The sequence below is a fragment of the Ursus americanus genome, chromosome 22, assembly GCF_024610735.1.
Source record: "Ursus americanus isolate L20-20 chromosome 22, mUrsAme1.1.p, whole genome shotgun sequence".
Taxonomy (NCBI): domain Eukaryota; kingdom Metazoa; phylum Chordata; class Mammalia; order Carnivora; family Ursidae; genus Ursus; species Ursus americanus.
Genome location: NC_142148.1, coordinates 12,383,257 through 12,400,500, shown reverse-complemented (window position 1 = coordinate 12,400,500; position 17,244 = coordinate 12,383,257). Strand labels below are relative to the sequence as shown.

General features: G+C 54.5%; 1 protein-coding gene across 1 annotated transcript in view; it reads right to left on the bottom strand.

Annotated features, from left to right (window-relative positions):
- PREX1 (phosphatidylinositol-3,4,5-trisphosphate dependent Rac exchange factor 1) overlaps positions 1-17,244 on the bottom strand; it is a 174,615-nt gene that overhangs the window by 18,482 nt on the left and 138,889 nt on the right. The window contains exons 17-27 of the mRNA XM_087853518.1: positions 15,806-15,898; positions 14,802-14,950; positions 12,976-13,061; positions 11,085-11,221; positions 10,277-10,370; positions 6,817-7,004; positions 6,356-6,517; positions 5,462-5,672; positions 4,759-5,035; positions 2,226-2,432; positions 844-932 (exon numbers count right to left, since the gene is read on the bottom strand). Coding sequence (XP_087709644.1) covers positions 844-932; positions 2,226-2,432; positions 4,759-5,035; positions 5,462-5,672; positions 6,356-6,517; positions 6,817-7,004; positions 10,277-10,370; positions 11,085-11,221; positions 12,976-13,061; positions 14,802-14,950; positions 15,806-15,898 — 1,693 coding nt within the window. The remainder of the gene's footprint in view (positions 1-843; positions 933-2,225; positions 2,433-4,758; positions 5,036-5,461; positions 5,673-6,355; positions 6,518-6,816; positions 7,005-10,276; positions 10,371-11,084; positions 11,222-12,975; positions 13,062-14,801; positions 14,951-15,805; positions 15,899-17,244) is intronic.

The window sequence follows — 17,244 nt, the reverse complement described above, 5'->3', positions numbered from 1 at the left end:
CTGAAGTTCAGCAATACCGTCAATTGTACTTGAGCTTCTTTCTCTTCTGTTAAGCCGAAGTATAATGACAATTAAATCTGTAGGCACAGACTAGCTGGGGAAGAGCCCAGAAGGCAGCAGGGACAGTGGGAGCTTGGGAACCGGCGGCCGGGTGACGAGGGTGGGAGAGAAGCTTGTCATCGCCCACCCTCTCTGCCTTCTGAAATAGGAACCGTATGGACATGTGACCTCTGCACGAAATAAATTTTTTAAAGGCTCTAATCAATGAAACTAAAATAAAAACAAATTTCGGTCTTTCAGTAAAAGCTGCAAGTACAGTCTAATCTCATTTATAAACGATTATTTCTGTCTGTGTGTCCAGCCGGCCATCCACCCACACGTCCATCTGTGCAGAAATACGCGCTCACCAGTGATCTCCAAATACTACCACCGGTCACCTCTGGCGGACGGGGTGAGACTCTGACTTACTTGCAAGTACTTCTTTTGCATTTTTCTAGGTCACGTGAAATGTTGGTTTGAGCATGTGTCATTTTTATGGAGACCGTCAGGTCACCCTTCCCGAGTGACATTACTGTCCGTCAGTGCATCTGGTATCCTTCATTTGTTCCGTGTCCGTGACGTTCATGGAGAACATGGGCTCCATGAGCGCCAGGACCTTTGTCTTTCCATTCACTGCTGAGGTCCCGGCACACAGCAGGTGCTCCGTAAACATTTGCTGACTGATTGAAAGGAAATATACCACCACTCTACGCAAAATAATACAAGTATAATAAAATCAAAGTAAGCACAACAAAATCCCGGGGGGGGGGGGCCGCTCTCCGGAGCGCGAGCCGCTGCACTCACCAGACCCCATCTCGTCACTGCCCAGGTAGGAGCTGTTACTTCTCACGCTGGTGTAGGACAGGACCGAGTCCCGGTTACTGTTACACTCGCTGCAAAGGGGCAGAGAGGAAGGGATGAGTCATCCTCCGGATCACACCTTCTGGTCCCAGCTCCCAGAACCCACTTTCCAGAGTGTAGACCGAACCCCCGGCCCCTCGACCCCCAGTGTCAGAAACAGGGAAGGTGGTCTGGATGGGTTTTCCATGTCTGACGGTGGGAAAACATTTCTAGGCCCCAGCACAGAAACACAGAAGCAGGAGGGCAGTGGATCGGTTCCGCCCGTATGGAACTTCTGTCACTCCTCCTGAGGGACAGCCTTGTCCCTGAACACACCTGCACGTGCCACACTCAGCCCCACGGCTCTAGTTCTCTCTCCAGCCTGGCTGTGACCTCGTGAGGACGGGGACTGTCCGGGAGCTCAGAAAGTACAGGGGATCAAAACCCATAATCCCACAATTCTTTCCTTCACCTTTTCAACAATTAAGGGAAAAATCGGAGGACCCAAAAATGTAGGAGTGGAACTCCTGGACTACAGACAGGAGGCTCCAAGGACACAGTGTCCGGTGGCCAGAGCACTTCGATGTGTAAACAGCAAGCCAGAAACACCGACCAGTGGCTCCCTTGGAGACAGAAAGACTATGAACAAGGGGGACTGGGGCAAAGGGCTTTCTTGTCCAATCTGGCCAGTTCCGTATTTTCTGAAGCGCCCTGTAAGACTCTACGTTACTCACAATAGTCAAACGATACATAACCTTTCGCTGGAGACCACAGTGCTTGTTTACTCAAGGTGAGAAATTCTACGTATCCACTATATGGTTTATGATGGGAAACTGAGTTTTTAGAGTGACTTAACCCACTAATTAGGACTTCGCTGATCTGGTTATAATTCACTTAACCAGTAGGAAAATAATTCGGATCGTCTCAGAGTTAGGAGGGGAAAAAAACACTCTCTTCCTCCCTGAATCAAGTAAAAATAAATGGTGTTTATTGTAGGAACCATATGTCTTAAATGTTGAGTTTTAAAACACACCGCGATCTTGACTTTTCTTTGCCCACATTCCACCAACAAGCGCAGAGCGGAAGTGCAGCAAACAGGTGGACGGGGCCACAAGGGGCGGGGCCCTGAAACGCTGGCCTCGGGGCAGGAGAGCCAAGGGGGGCATCTGGGATGTGCTTTGGGGGGCTCAGAGAACCTCCCAGAACCAAACGGTTTAGAACACTGCTCCATCCCACTGTTTCCTGGGAAATGTCCCGCTATTTCCGACTTCCCATGGGTCAGGGTCCTCAAGTGTCCCCCCAGCCATCCACGTCAACCCCCCAGGATCCCCACGTGATGCCCTCACCTGTAAGAGTCGCGGTAGCTCATGGTGTCATGGCCCGAGTCCTCCTGGTCCTCCTCAGACACCTTGAAGCACACCTTCTTGATGCCCCCGTGGTCGGCCCTGTCCATCTCGGTGTCTTCGTTGGCCAGCGGGGGGGATGAGGCCTCCTCGGCCAAGGGGGGATCGCAGGACCCACCGGAGGTGGGCTCCGTGATGGTGGACAGCAACCTGCGGGAGCAAAGAGTGTCAACTTAAAGGCACGGGCCCACAGCTTCACTCCCCTCCAGGGAGGTCCCAGATAAGGCCCTGCCCTCAGGCCTCGCCTTTGACCCAAAACACAGGGACCCATCAAAGGCTTCCTACCCCTTCCCTGAAAATCCGGCCAGCAATCGTGCAGATGTGCATACACCGTCCCTCCTGTACTCCTGTAGGCGGTGTGAGGTTTATTTCATGGGGAAGCCACAGAAGGCTCAAAAGCACAGAACACAACTAGGAAACTGAGTCTAAAAAGGCCCAGAGAGCAAATCTCTTCAGCTTTGTAAGCCATACAGTCTGCTACTACTCAACCACTCAACTCTGCTGCATCCCAGACAAGATGTAAACAAATGGACATGGCTGTGTTCCAATAAAACTTTATTTAAAAAAACAAGCAGTGGGCCAGGCTGGATTTGGCCCATAGGCCATAGTTTGTCAGTCCCTGGCACAGACTATAACGGTTAAGAGTATAGGGTTTTAAGACAGGTCCCAGATTCAGATCGCAATGCTACCGTTTCCTACTAGCTTAGAGACCTAGAGCAACTATTTAACCTCTTGGAGACTCAGTTTCTTCAGCTGTCAAATGGAGTCCTATCAGTATCTATATCCTAGGCTGCTGTAAAGATTAAGGGACTTATGTAAAATGTTTGGAAAGCGGCCGGTACCTTGCAAGTGATGAACAGACCCTGGCTGATGCGGTCCTACTACCCCTCGGCAAGGTCAGGGTGAGAATCAGCCCCATTTTACCGGTGAGGCTCAGAGAGGTCGCCCAGCTATTGTCTCCAGACCTTACGTTATTTTCCCTTTATCACTGACAATTTCCAATGTACACGAAAGTAGAAGGAACAGTACGAGAAGCCCCAGGGACCCAGCAGCTAGCTGCAGCCGTGGCAACTCAAGGCCCACCTCTGTCTCCTCAGTTGTTGCCACTGCCTTTATCTCTGCTGGAGTATTTAAAACAAATCTAAGACATCATATAATTTCCCCCATGAATACTTCCAGATGCGTCTCTAGAATGTAAGGCCTTCTTCTTTTTTTTTTTTTTTTTTAAAGATTTTATTTATTTATTTGACAGAGATAGAGACAGCCAGCGAGAGAGGGAACACAAGCAGGGGGAGTGGGAGAGGAAGAAGCAGGCTCATAGCAGAGGAGCCTGATGTGGGGCTCGATCCTACAACGCCGGGATCACGCCCTGAGCCGAAGGCAGACGCTTAACCGCTGTGCCACCCAGGTGCCCCGTAAGGCCTTCTTCTAAAGCAACGTTCTTAACTGCCACCCCTACTCCCACCCCCCCGGAAGCATTTAGCAATTTAGCATATTTCCTGAGAGGCAAACATTTAGCAACGTCCAGAAACATTTCTATTTGTCACAACTGACGTGGGGGACAAGGGGACCACTTCTGGCCTCCAGTGAGTAGAGGCCAGTGATGCCACGAAGTATTTTACAGCACACGGGATGGCCCCACAACAAAGAACAACGTGGCCCGAAATGTCAACAGTGTCAAGGCCAAGGAACATTCTCTCAAACATAACCAGACGGCTATCACCATACCTAACATAATTAATAATTCCTTAATACCATCTCGTACCCCCATCCACATTCAAATGTCCCTGACAGTCTCGAAAGTGTCTTTTCGCAGCTGGTGTGTTAAAAACAGGATCTTGATGGGGTCCAGATGCTGTATGTGGCCCATGTATGTCTCAAGTCTCCTCCTCCTCCTCCCTGTACCTGCTCCCCGCCCACCACCATTTATGTGTTAAAGAGACTGGGCCACTTGTCTTCTAGAATCGCCCACCCTATGGATTTGGCCAACTGTATTCCCAAAGTGCCAGTCCAGCATCCTCCATCCCCCACATCCTGTCGCCAAGTAGTGAGACCCAGACTTTGGCTGGAGGATGCGCATTTCCGTTGCGTGTCCCGTGGCATGACACCACAAAGGACGTGTCCAGCTGTCTCTCTTTCTGCAAAGGAAGTCCCCCCCAAACCTTTCTCCAAATAGTGTCAGCGTCTCCTAATGATCGCTGCTCACGTCCATTATTTCATTAGAGCCGCGGTTCTCAATCATGGGGGACTCTGCCCCCCACCCACCCACGGGGCATCAGGCAATGTCTGAGGACATTTTCGGCTGTCACAACCTCGGACCAGGGGCATCGCTAAGTCGCCTAGAAGATATCCGACAGCCCTTCCCCCACTACAAAGGCTTATTCTACCCAAAATGCCGGCATTGCTGAGGCTGGCAAATCTGACCCCCACCCCCACCCCTCCCTGGCCCACTCCCCCCACCGGGGCCAGAGCGCACCTGTTGATCTGGCTGACGTACTGCTTCATCTCCTTCAAGGCCACGTCCAGTTTGGTGAAGAGCTGCCGGTAGGCTCCCTGGATCTCACGGTCCTCCTGCTTGAGTAGAAAGCTTAGGCCCCGGTCCTCCTGGCCAGCGGTTTCACTGGCTGACCCAAAGCCGCTGTCGTTGAGGCCCTGGTGTTGGGGGTCCCCGTCCACAGCAGGCAGGCACTTCCAGGATGGGGCAGCCATGGTGGTGATACAGTGCTGGGTGTAGGACATGGGGTTCAGGTGGCCTACAGTGGAGGGAGGGGGAGCTCACTTGGAAACAGCCCCAGACACCCATATAACCCTTACACAGAAATATACAAACCTATTTCAAGGATCCCAATGAGTGAGAAAAACTCCCTGTTAAATATTCAACCCACTAGATGACTTCGAGAAGAAAGCTTCAGTTTGGTGCTAATAGGCTTTTAAATACCATGAAACTTTTCCTGACTGGAATACAGACATGATGGCTGGTACTCCAGCAGCTACTTTATATCATAAGGCATCCTTCAGGAAGGAAGCCACATCTAGAGATGGTGGGGTAGAAGGAACCTGGATCCCTGACGACTGACTGGGGAGCCACCGCTCTAGTCCTGGACTGCTGGCCTCTGGACCTGTTTCCGTTTATGTATCCGTAGACCTGAACACAACATCTAGCAGACACATGCAGTTACCTTGCTCGGGGTCAAGGCCGATGAGGGAGGGTTTACGACCGAAACGTATACTGAAGGACCTGCCAACTGAGGGAGTGGTCTTGGGGTAGGACACTTCCATGAGGTTGACGTGGCAATTGGTGGGGCAGAAGTCCAGGCCACACAGTGGATGGGGCTCCAGGGATGCTTGTTTGAAGGGTGGGCTGACCCTGCTCTTCAGCTGGGCTGCAAACTGAGAAAGGTGGGGGACATGGGGTCATGATTCAGGGGCTTGGAATTCCGGACCACCCCCAGCACCCACTTCATCCTAGCCTGGGCCAGACATTCCAAAACTGGACAAAATGCCAACAGCTTCAAATGGAAAAGTGGATTCCCCTACACGGCCTTTCACTGCACCCAGATTTCAGGGAAGGTGTGGAGAAACTGGAGGCCTCCAAGTACATACCTACATTCATTTCTTCATCTTACCTGCCCTGAGCTATCCTTGAGGAACCATCTCTCCCCAACCCACAGTCCATGAGGTATAAGAAAGGCTGGCCTTCCCATCCCTGCAGTGACTGGTACAGGGCTAGACAAGGGACCCAAGCCAAGCCAGTAAGAGTTCCCACTGAGTTCCTTTTCTACTGGGGTTGCTGAGGCTAGAGCTACTGGGGACCATTTTGTCACCATGCGAGAAGGGCCTGCCTGAAGATGAAGTCAACACAGGAAAGCACAGGCACGAGAAGGAGAGAGGCCGCATTCTCGTGATGGTGTGATGGCTGTGTGAGCACCTGGATACAACCATGCCTGAAGTTCACCTCCAGACTTTTCGGTAACATAAACCAATTAATGCTCCTGTTTGTTTAATCTACCTTGGGTTGGACTTTGACATTTGCAACCAAGATACCCCAGGCTGAGACCCTCTGGGGCAGGTACCTCCTGGTAGCAGGCGATCCTCTGGCCAATGCTCTCCAGCTTGGTGTCACAGATGTTGCGGAACTCGTAGTGGGACATGGTCTTGATGTTGTTGTTCAGGGCCATGAGCCGCCCACAGTTCTGCACAAAGACACTGTCATCGGCAGCAAAGGCCTTGAGGATCTGTAGAAACACGAACAACCACTGAGCACTCACTGCACCAAGGGGGGCCTTAAGCAGTTTATCTACAGTGACTCCTCTATGCTTCCTAATAGCCTTGGGAGACGGGGTCTGTTACTGGCCCATTTTGCGGATAACTAAGCTGAGGCTAAAGAGAAAAAAAAAAAAAAAAGCTACTCTCCTAAATCCCACGGCTACCAAGTGGTGGGGCGGCTAGATTTCAGGGCTCCAGGCTAAGTTTGAGAAAACGAGAATGAGGTGCTCCAACCCCCCGCCCAGGGCAGGGCAGCACCCAGTGAGACCTTGGCGGCGAGGCCGAAGCAGCCACGGGGCTCCACGATCTTCTCCAGCACGTGGCACTTGACGCCCGCAGTGCTCACATACTCATACACCACGCCATGCTCCAAGTGTACGTTGTCCACGGTCAGGGTGACCACAGGGCTGTCCTCATGCAGGCTCAGCTGGGGCCCCAGGGACAGCAGGGGGAAGGCTGGAAACCAAAGGGACAGGCAGCCCTGAGGAGGGGGCACCACCCCCGAGCCAGCCCGCCCCCCGACCCAGCACCGCAGTGGCTCACGTGGGACACATAGGGAGACAAAGCCTGTGCGGCAGCCCTGCCCATCCTGGCCAGCCCACTCTTGCTCACCCCTTGTCCTCGATTCTCCTGCTAGGGTTCAACCCTTGTGCCCCATTCCCAGTCTCTGAGGCTCAGAAGAAGGAAGCCCTGACCACAGCCTTCCCCAGAGGCACAGGCCTGGCCAAGCAGCAATTCGATCTCCCCTATTTGCAATGATTGGTTCAGGAACGAGCAGGCCTGACCTGAACCAGGCCAATGAGAGTCAAGTCTGGGACTTTTGTTGGATCTGCAAAGAGAATGAGACATTCTCTTTTTCAATGGGATTCCAAGGTGCTAGAACCACCGCAGGCAGAAAACAGAGAGAGCACAGCCGAGAACCGGACAAAAAGAGAGAGACTCTTGCCAAGACTATACGTAGAACTGGATAGAGCCAGACCTGAAGCTTGCTTGACCCTATGCACTTTTTAGTTTGCTGAGCCATTGTTTTTATGTAGCCCAGTTTCAGTCCTGATTAACATAGGCCCAGAGAGTCTAAGTGATTCCTCAGAGGCCACACAGCTCGGTAGTGACATGTCTAGAAAATGACGCAGGCACTTTATTGGACTGAACTGCTTTCCCTGATACCTGCCCCAAAGAGCACCTCTCAACACACACACCAGGACTGTCGTACCCTCACACCCATCCGATGCCACTACCTGTCAGTTTTTCTGTTCCCAGTCTGTTCCCCTCAGGTCAGCACCATGAGGACAGAAACTCTGTCCACCTGGAAGCTGGACTGAAGAAACGAGCATGTGACCCACGCTAGGCCAATGAGAGTCAAGTCTGGGACTTTTGTTGCATCTACAAAGAGAAGACATTCTCTTTTTCAACTGCGGACTCCAAGTCACTAGAACCACCGTGGGCAGAAAACAGCATGTAAAAGAGAAACCAATGTTTTTATGGACCCCCAGCTCCTAGATCGGGACCTGGCATACAGCAGGCGCTTCTCCTTGTTGAACAGGAGAAACTGCCAGCTTCTCTCGGCATACTTGACCGTCATTATCAGGGGTCCCCCACAGGCTGGGGAAGAAGGCCCACAGCCCTTTCCTCTCAGAGCTGCCAACTGGCCTCTCCTCCCTCCCCATCAGCCTGTCCCCTTCAGGATCCCTCGGCCACGCTGTGTGTACTTCACAGTAGGGGGACGGCTCCCCAAACAACCCCATAAACCCTGTTCTTTGCTGACCGTGAGTGCAGCACGGAGCCCACAGATGTCAGATGCAGAGGCATGCGAAGCCCCTACTCTTCCCACAGCCTCTGCCTCCAGCCCAGCAGAAACACAAGGCAGAGTCCGGAGAAGCAACTGCAGGAAACAGGCTACGATTCAAACTACACGTTTACTGAGTGCCTACGGTGTGCCAGGCACGGTTCTCGGCCCTGAGGATCCAGCAAGGAAGAAAACAAACAACGCCCCTGCCCTCGTGGATTTTAGGCTCTAGTGGGGAAAACAACAGACCAACAACTGTATGATATGTTAACTAATATTTGCAGCAAAGAAAAATAAAATAGGATAAGGAGACACTGAGGAAAAGGAAGGGCTTAACCAGGGTGCTCAGGTGGCCTCCCTGACGAGGTGACATTTGAGCAGAGAGCTGAGTGAGGTGAAGAGCATGAGGTAAGAAGTACTCTGGAGGAGAGCCTTCAAGGCAGGGAGGGGGCTGCAAGTGCAAAGGCCCTGGGGCAGGAGTACATTTGGTATCTGAGAGCAAGAGACTGGAGTGGATGGAGCAGAGAGCACAAGATGAAAAGTGCTGGGAGGTACAGCTGGAGAGCCGGGCTGGGGCTGGAAGACCATGAGGAGGACTTGGTCTTTGCGAGGAGGAGGACTCAGTCTTTGCCTGGAGTAGGGTGGGAGCCACCAGAAGGTTCTGTTCGGTTTTTTGAAAAGAGCCTGCAGGAGAAATAAGTAAGGCAGGGCAGGAAGAACAGTGAGCAGGCTAGTGCAGGGGTCCTGGTAAAAAGGATGGTGGCGGGGCGCCTGGGTGGCACAGCAGTTAAGCGTCTGCCTTCGGCTCAGGGCGTGCTCCCGGCGATGTGGGATCGAGCCCCACATCAGGCTCCTCCGCTATGAGCCTGCTTCTTCCTCTCCCACTCCCCCTGCCTGTGTTCCCTCTCTCGCTGGCTGTCTCTATCTCTGTCAAATAAATAAATAAAATCTCTAAAAAAAAAAAAAAAAAAAAAAAAAAAACGATGGTGGCTTACGCCAGGCAGTAATGGAGGGGGTGGGAAGTGGTCTGATTCTGGATGCAGGAGGAAGGTAGGGCAACAGGTGCGCTGCTGGGATCAAGGTGCAGGGCGAGAGGAGAAAGAGAAAAGTCAAGACGAACTCCAAGGTTTGGGGCCCGAGAATCTGGAAGGATGGAACAGGGACACTTAGGGGAGGACCAGGTTTCAGGGCGAGGTTACGATTTCAATTTGGGCCATGCTAAGCGTGCCGTGTCTGATGGACATCCCAGGGATGGCCGGTAGAAAGACGGGTCTGGAGTTCAGGGCTGAGGCTGGGCTAGAAGTAAAGACGGGAGCTCTCAGTGGACGGACTGAATATTGGCCCCTGAAAGATGTCCATGCCCTAACGCCCGGACCCCATAAGTATGCTTTCCACGGCAAGGGGGAGGGGATTACGGTTGCAGATGGAATTAAGTGTGTTAACCAACTGACTTTAGAATCAAAGGAGATTATCCTGAGTTATCCAGATGAGCCCAGTGTGACCACATGGTCCTTAAATGGGGAAGAAGAAGGCAGGAGAGTCAGAATGAGAGAGAAAGCCGTGTGAGGGGGACTCAGGCCAACACTGCTGGCTCTGAAGATGGAGGAAGGGACCACGTGTGCCAAGGAATGCAGGAAGCTTCTAGAAGCTGCAACAGGCAAGTATATGGATTCTCCACTAGAGCCCCAGAAAGAACCAGAGCTCCACTGACACCTGGCCAATGGCCCAACGAGGCTCACTGTGGACGCCTGACCTCCAGTGCTGTGAGGAAATAAAGGCGTGTGTGTGGGCACTGTGTCACAGGTGCAGGCAGAACGTAACGCAGAGCTGGTGGCACCAACACAGCCTGGCCGGGAGCAGGAAGGACCTCGGAGGACCTCGGACACAGAAGAGGACCAGTCCCCGCTGGAGTCTCGGCTATACAGCCCGCCTGGCCCCTTACCTGAGTCGGACTGGGGGTCCTCGCCGGGGGCCTCCTGGCTGGCTCGGGCCTCCTGGGCATCCTCGTGGGTGTGGTAGACCCACTGGTAGAGACCCTACCAGAAGGGCAGAGTAAGAGGGCGCCGTGACACCAGGAGCCCAGGGAGGAAGGGACGGGGCTAAGGGAGTGGCTGTTCCCTGACTCCAAAGCCCAGGCTTCTCGCCTGCTGGTGACACCATCTTGGGAGAGTCCTCTAAGACTTCGCTCTGGAACCTTGCTGAGGGACCTCCAGTCATGCTCGGCCCTCACCCTCTAGAGTCTATGCTCCATACAGAAGCCAGACGAGAGGGGAGCCTTTGAAAACAGAGCTCAGACCCATGGGAGCACACCCGTTGTCTCTCCCGCAGCCCCAGGGCCCACAAACATGCCAGGCACATAGCAGGTGCTCAATAAACACTTATTGGATGAACCAGTGAATGAGTGCCACCCACCCCAGGACCCCGGCCCCCAACCCAACTAGAACATCAACTTCTACCATCGACTCTTTGCCCAATGTGCTATGCGGTAAGAAAAAAGGGTCTTATCACACCCATGTCACAATTGTGACAATCGAGACCGTGAAGTATCACGGCCCAGCTCCGGTCCAGGGAGACAGAGCGGGCAAGAGCCCAAGCCCAGCTCAGCCCCGCAAGGTAGGCAGCCCCTCCCCACCCCAAACGCTGAGGTGCCTTCAGGCCTCTCCACAAGGAAGGGAGGTGGCCCTCAGCCCCCCCGCCCCACTGAGCAGGGCTTCCCCGATCCCCATCCCCTTGGCTGCTGGCTGACTCACCAGGGCCTCTTCTTGGTGGTTCCGGAATGCCTGGAAGTGCTCTAGGACTTCCGGTGCACCCTCGCTCACCACGTTGTTGCCATTGACCTTCAGGATGCACTGGCCGGCACAGAGCCCAGCAGCCGCAGCCTCGGAGCCTAAGGGGACAGGAGTGTCTGAGGGTGAACGCTAGGCAGAGAGGCTGGGGCAGCAGCAGGCAAGGGCAAGTAACCAGATGAACACTGGCCCCCACCCCACCCACCACCCCAACCCCCCAAACACATACCCAGACATTCCACCCCCATCCCTCCCACCCTAGAGCCACTCTCCAACCCACCCCAGCAGGCAGGACAGGGACTGGCATTCCCGTTTCACAGAAGAAGAAACTGAGCAGCGAGCCCACAGTCACACAGCAAGGAAGGCTGGGTGCGAACCCAGGCACGTTTCGCTCTGGCGCTTCACCTCCTTTAAGATCCCTCAGCAACCTGCGATGTGACAGGCTCGGCCCCATTTTGCAGACAGGGAAACAAAGGCTCAGAGAGGCAGTGACTCTCTCAAGGTCACTCGGCAAGGAGAAGCCAGGATTCGAACCCAGGTCTACCAGACTCCCAAGTGCATGCTTTTTCGGCTATACCATGACTCCCAAAGTACAGGTCTTGGCCCCCAGGGTTTTGTGTGGTTAATATGAAGAGTCTGGAAATACACATGAATGCCAAAGTTCCATCCGTGCCTGGGAGAAGATCAGACCTGTCTGGTGTGATGGTAACGAGTACCCACCTGGACCCAGGGGCTGGAGTTCAAAACCGGGCTCTGCCATGACCAACTGTGTGACCTCTGCAATGCTCCCCAACCTCTCTGTGCCTTGGTTTCCCATCTGTCAAAGGGGGACACTAACAGTATCTACTCATAGGATTCTCGAGAGACTGGGAGTTAAACTTGGAGAGCGTTTAGCCCCACGCCCTGCTCTTAGTAAGGGCTCAAGAAATCTTAGCTGCTTTCCTATTTCAGCCGGGCTCACCTATAAACACCTACTCTCTGTAGATACTACAAGGCCGGCCTTCTCACCTCGGCACTCCTGACGTCTGGGGCCGGGCAAGTCTCTGCTGGGGGGCCCCCGGTGCACGGCTCAGGGTGTGCAGGAATATCCCGGTCTCTACCCACCCGAGGCGCCCATAGCAGCCCCACCCCTAGTTCTGACAACCAAAGATGTCTCCAGAGAGTGCCAGATGCCCTCTGCAGGGTGAAAGTACCCTCCGCCCCGCCAGTGGAGAACCACTGCTTCGAGGAGAAACTAAAAATCCGCTTTAAAATAGTTAACAAATTCACGGTAACTTTCTGCCATGACAGGCGTTTCCTTCGTCAACTCATACGACAACTCAGACCACAAAACTGGACAATTCATGTCTCAACTTTAGAAGTGGGGCCCTCAGATACAAAGAGGGTTCGGAGGCCAGACCCTCAGACCTATCTGGCCTCGTCTCCAGGACAGAGTTACCCTGGGAGCAGCGCGCACGGACGAGGCACTGTGAAAGCAGGGGTCTCTGACCGTCGGCCCTCGGGCTGGATCTGACCACACAAGGGTGGCCAAAATTCCCATTTCTGGCTTCCTTTAAAAACTCAGGTCTGGCAAGGATGGGCCCACATCCCTACCTGGCAAAAATGAGCTTGAGCGGAGGAAAAATGAACCCCTTTTAAGATGAGCATGTCTTTTCTCACCTTGCCATAGTCCCCACCACTCCCTATGCGTTCCCCTCAGCCGTCCGTTTGTGACTACCTGACCCCCAGAGACGTCGGCGCTCGTAAGCCTTTGCTCCGGGTGAGGAAAGTGAGTGCTAATGAGGCACAGGCCTGCTGGTCACACACACAGACCCATCTCCCAAACCCCCCGCCCCGCTCTGTCTGCCAGGCTCACCTCTGCCCACGGCGTAGACGTACGGCGGGGCAGCTCCACGGATCTGGAAGCACAGAGCCTCTGGATGGTCAGGAACTTTGATGATCCTGCACCAGGTAGGGGCAGCGGTAAGAGAAGCAGTATTATGCCCCATAGCCCCGGGGGCCGCCCTGGGAGCCCCTGCCTCCCAGACTGTGGGGACATCCAGCCCAAAGGAGTAGCAATGGCAGACTTCCGGCTCCCAAAGAGACAGACAAACCTCATTTAACCAGAGCCCATACCTCCAGCACCTTTAATGACTCAGAACCACCCGTCCTGCCCTAGGAGAGTGAATCCATGCATGGAAATCCCAGATCACCCTCCCGTGCCTTCTCCGTCACTCTCTTGGGGAGAGGGGGCCTCTTGGTGGTCAAACCAGCCCCACAGGCTGCAAATACTCTGTCCAACAATCACAGATGGGAGGGTGAGAAATGACCCAGAATGGCTTGGGGCTGACTCTAGAAAAATGCCCACGAGTGTCCCCTAGAGAACACAGTTGGAAAGGCCAGGTCTTGGCCATTCCACAGGTGGATGGCCAGAGCACAGCGGGCAGCGCCCACCCAGGGCTGTGGGGCGGGTGACATTCATCCAGCAGCTTCGATGTAGGAATGTGCTTCCCTGTCAAGGGCATGTCCCCCACAGTGGGCCTGAAGGTCCTCTTCCCATCCCCACCAGCCACATAAAACCATCTAGGGAGTCTGTTCTCAAACCCCAGGCATTTCCAGAACTTTAAGCAGACACATTCCCCTGGGTGATTTCTGCCACTTCCACATACCAAACTATCAATCATCTTCCCTAAATTGGCTTGCCTTCTCACTGAAAGAATCATCGTTAAAACTTTCCATCACTCCCGTCAATAGGAAACTGGGAGCATTTGCCTTAAATAGAAGAGAGAAATGAAAACCAAATGCACAACTTTTAAAATAGAAAACGCTTCTCCCTGCACCTATATGTGGCATCCGACCACTTCTCACCACCTCTGCGGCTACCACACTGGGCTGGGCCGGGCCGGGCTACCAGCCTCCTCACCCCTCCCCTGCTGCCACCTTTGCCCCTGACAATCTAGTCTCCACCTGCAGCCAGACGGATTCTTCCAGAATTTACATCACATCATGCCTTGCCTCTGCTCAGAACCTTCCAGTGGCTCTACAGTCCTTACCATGGGCACAAAGTCCTACAAGGCCTGACCTCCCTTGTCTGGTTGACCTCATCACCCACCCCTCCCTCTCACTCACTCTGCTCCACCCCACCAGCTTCCTTGCTATTCCTCAAAGCTACAAGACACGGTTCCACCCCAGGACCTTTGCACTGGCTGTCTCCTCTGCCTGGAACGCTCTTCCTCCCCTTGACTCCTTCCCTTCCCTCCTCGGTCTTCACATCAGTTCACAGTGGCATCTCTCTGACCGCCATCCCCCCAACACAGCCCATCTCCTTTCCCAGCTATAGAGACTGGCCCAGCCTTACTACCACCTGGTTCACTATGTCTCTTACTTCTCTATTTTGTTTTACTGTCTGTCTCCTGCCCTACCCTCCAGCTAGACTGAGATCTATGAAGGGAAGAAATGTGTCCACCAGGCATAGCTGGATCCCCACAGCCTGAAACATCACTCAGCACATAGTAGGCGTTCAGTAAACATCTGTTCAATGAATGAAAGCAGCAGCCTCATGTCACGTGCCTGTAGAACGAGCCCCATCCACGGGGAACCAGGACAACCCGGGGCCCCACCACCCGCCCCCCCCCCCGGCACTCGGGCAACTCCTCAGCCCGAGAGGAAGATGAGCCGGACGCCCCATCAGGGGACACTCACTCTTTGGCCTTGGTGGCTACCAGGAGGCGCAGCGGGCGGCGGGAACAGAAAGACTGGTTGAGGACGGACTCCACCTCAGCAAAGGGCCTCAGGAACACCAGATCCTCGTTGATGGAGTAGATCTTCCTCCCCACCTGCAGGCCAGCCATCTTGGCGGGGGTGGGGGGGAGACAAGCACACGAGGTTACCAGCCTCCCTTCCTGGACCGAGCACGCCCGGAGTGAGCCCCCCAGGGCAGCCCCGCGTCCCACTGTGGTCAGCAGTTCAGTGGCTGAGCAGGCCCGGCTCCAGCCAATGAGCTCTGCAGGGAAGCCTACCGCAGGCGCTAGCGGGAAAGACTTTTCCTTGAGGAGGAAGGGCCGTGGCCCGCCCCTGCTTCCCACCTGCCATGTGAGGACACAAGGCATCGAACGGGGGCCGCCGCCCTGTGACCATGACGGCTTGGCCAGGAAGGCCAGAGGTGCTGACCCTGAACGGAGACTCACAGCCACCTTCTTCTAACCATCCATGCAATGGCTCCGGCCACTAGGAGGCGAGCACGTGGCCACCCGCTGCCCAAAGCGTCCCTAACCGCTACAAGGACGCAAGCAGAGCACCCGACAATGCAGCAGGTGCCCCCCCCAACTCCACAGCCCCGGGAGCAGCTGGGGGGAGCAGGGCTGAACCCTCGGCCTGCCCAGGCTCTCCTTCCTCCCTCATCTTCATGTCACGTCCGTGGCAGAGCCACCACCTTGTCCTATTATTCAAGTCGCTGTAGTCTGCCCCGCATCACAGCCGACGCAGGAAACTACCTGATTCAGAAACCCGCTTTTCTCCTGCACCTCCCCACGGGGCCGCAAGGGGAGCGGCGGCACACACGCTGGGAGGACAGCCCCGAGCAGGGGGCTCTCTCACAGCTCCCCCCGGGGACGGCAGGCGAGCCTGCCCTGGCCTGAGTGTGCCCAAAGGGCAACAAGCGAGGAGGAACGACGGACAGTGCCGGGGGCCCCTCTGAGAAGCCTCACCTCAGCCAGCGAGCCCCTCTGGACCGACTTCACCACCACGGCCTTGTTCTTCTCCTCGATGTCAAAGCCGTAGTCCTCCTCCTGGGGCAGGATCTGAGGGCCCAAGGCAAGAGAGACCCGGTGAGGTGGTGAGCGGGGCCTGCTGCCAGCCCCAACATGACCCCACGAGACCGCGATTCCGCCGGCTCCTCGTGCCCCAGACCTACATGGAGCGGGGGTGCGCGGCAGGATGAAATTAAATACAAAGAGCAGCAAGTACACAGTAGGTGCTCAATACACACCTGCCAAGGGAAGACACACCCCCTGGCTCGCGCCTCAGCCTGGTGCTGACCACATGCTTCTTACTTTTCACTGCCTTTCTCCCCTTTCTCCTCCCAACCTGAGCGCCGAGTCTCCTCGGCTATACACACTATCTCCCCATCTGCTGGCAAACTGTAGGTGCTCAGTAAGCCTTCGCCGGCTTAATGAGTAAAACAGATCCAGAGGTGTCCAGCCGCCAAGAACCTAAGGACATGAAAGGAGCTTAGGGAGGAGCAGTCCTTCCCCACTGCAGGCTGGCAGGCAGGTTGGGAGGTTTGGGGGTTCAGTGGAGGGGGGGGGACAGAGAAATGCATTTATTTGTTCAACAAATATTTGCTGAGCTGCTGCCCACTATGTGAGCCAAGTGCTTTACTGGGCCCCGGAAACAGGGCTGGACAAGACAGACAGTTCCTGCCCCGCTGCGGCTGACTGTCCGGTGGGGAAGACAGACTACAAACAAATGAGCAAATGCAGAATGCGATGCAGAGAGTGTACACAGTCCGATTAAAATCAAGCACTTAAAGGGATAGACCACGGCATGGCAGGGGTCCTGGAGGAGTTCTCTGGGCTGAGAAGACCTGACTGAAATGAGGAACAGACTTTATGAAGAGCGGAAAAAGTGTTCCAGGCAGAGGGCACAGCATGTGCAAAGGCCCTGAGTCAGGCCCATAGTACTTGAGGATAAGAAAGGAGATCAGAGTGGCTGGGGTGGGGTGAGGGAGGGGAGAACACAGGAGATGAAGCTGGAGAGGTAGGGAGATTCTTGTAAACCAGGATGAGAGGCTGGATTTCATCCCCAGCATGATGGCGAGCACTGGTGGGTTTTATAGTGGGAGAAATGGGAATCCCCATATTTATGGGAGCCCCGTAAGTACCACAGGAGGGAAGTTAGTGATGCCATCTTCATATGAGTCAGACATCAGTCCCAACTCTGGCTAGAACAGGAAATCTAACCTGCTGAGCCTCCTCTCGACTGCCTCCTGCAGACCAGCCATGAAGAGGGAGGCTGCTGGTCATCAGGAGGCAGAGAAACAGGACTTGGTGGGCTAGGCTGGAGAAATATCTGAACAGCCTGGTAAATGTTCTTCCTCTACTGCCAGGATAATTAGAGCAACTGAACATGGATAGGGCACCACCGG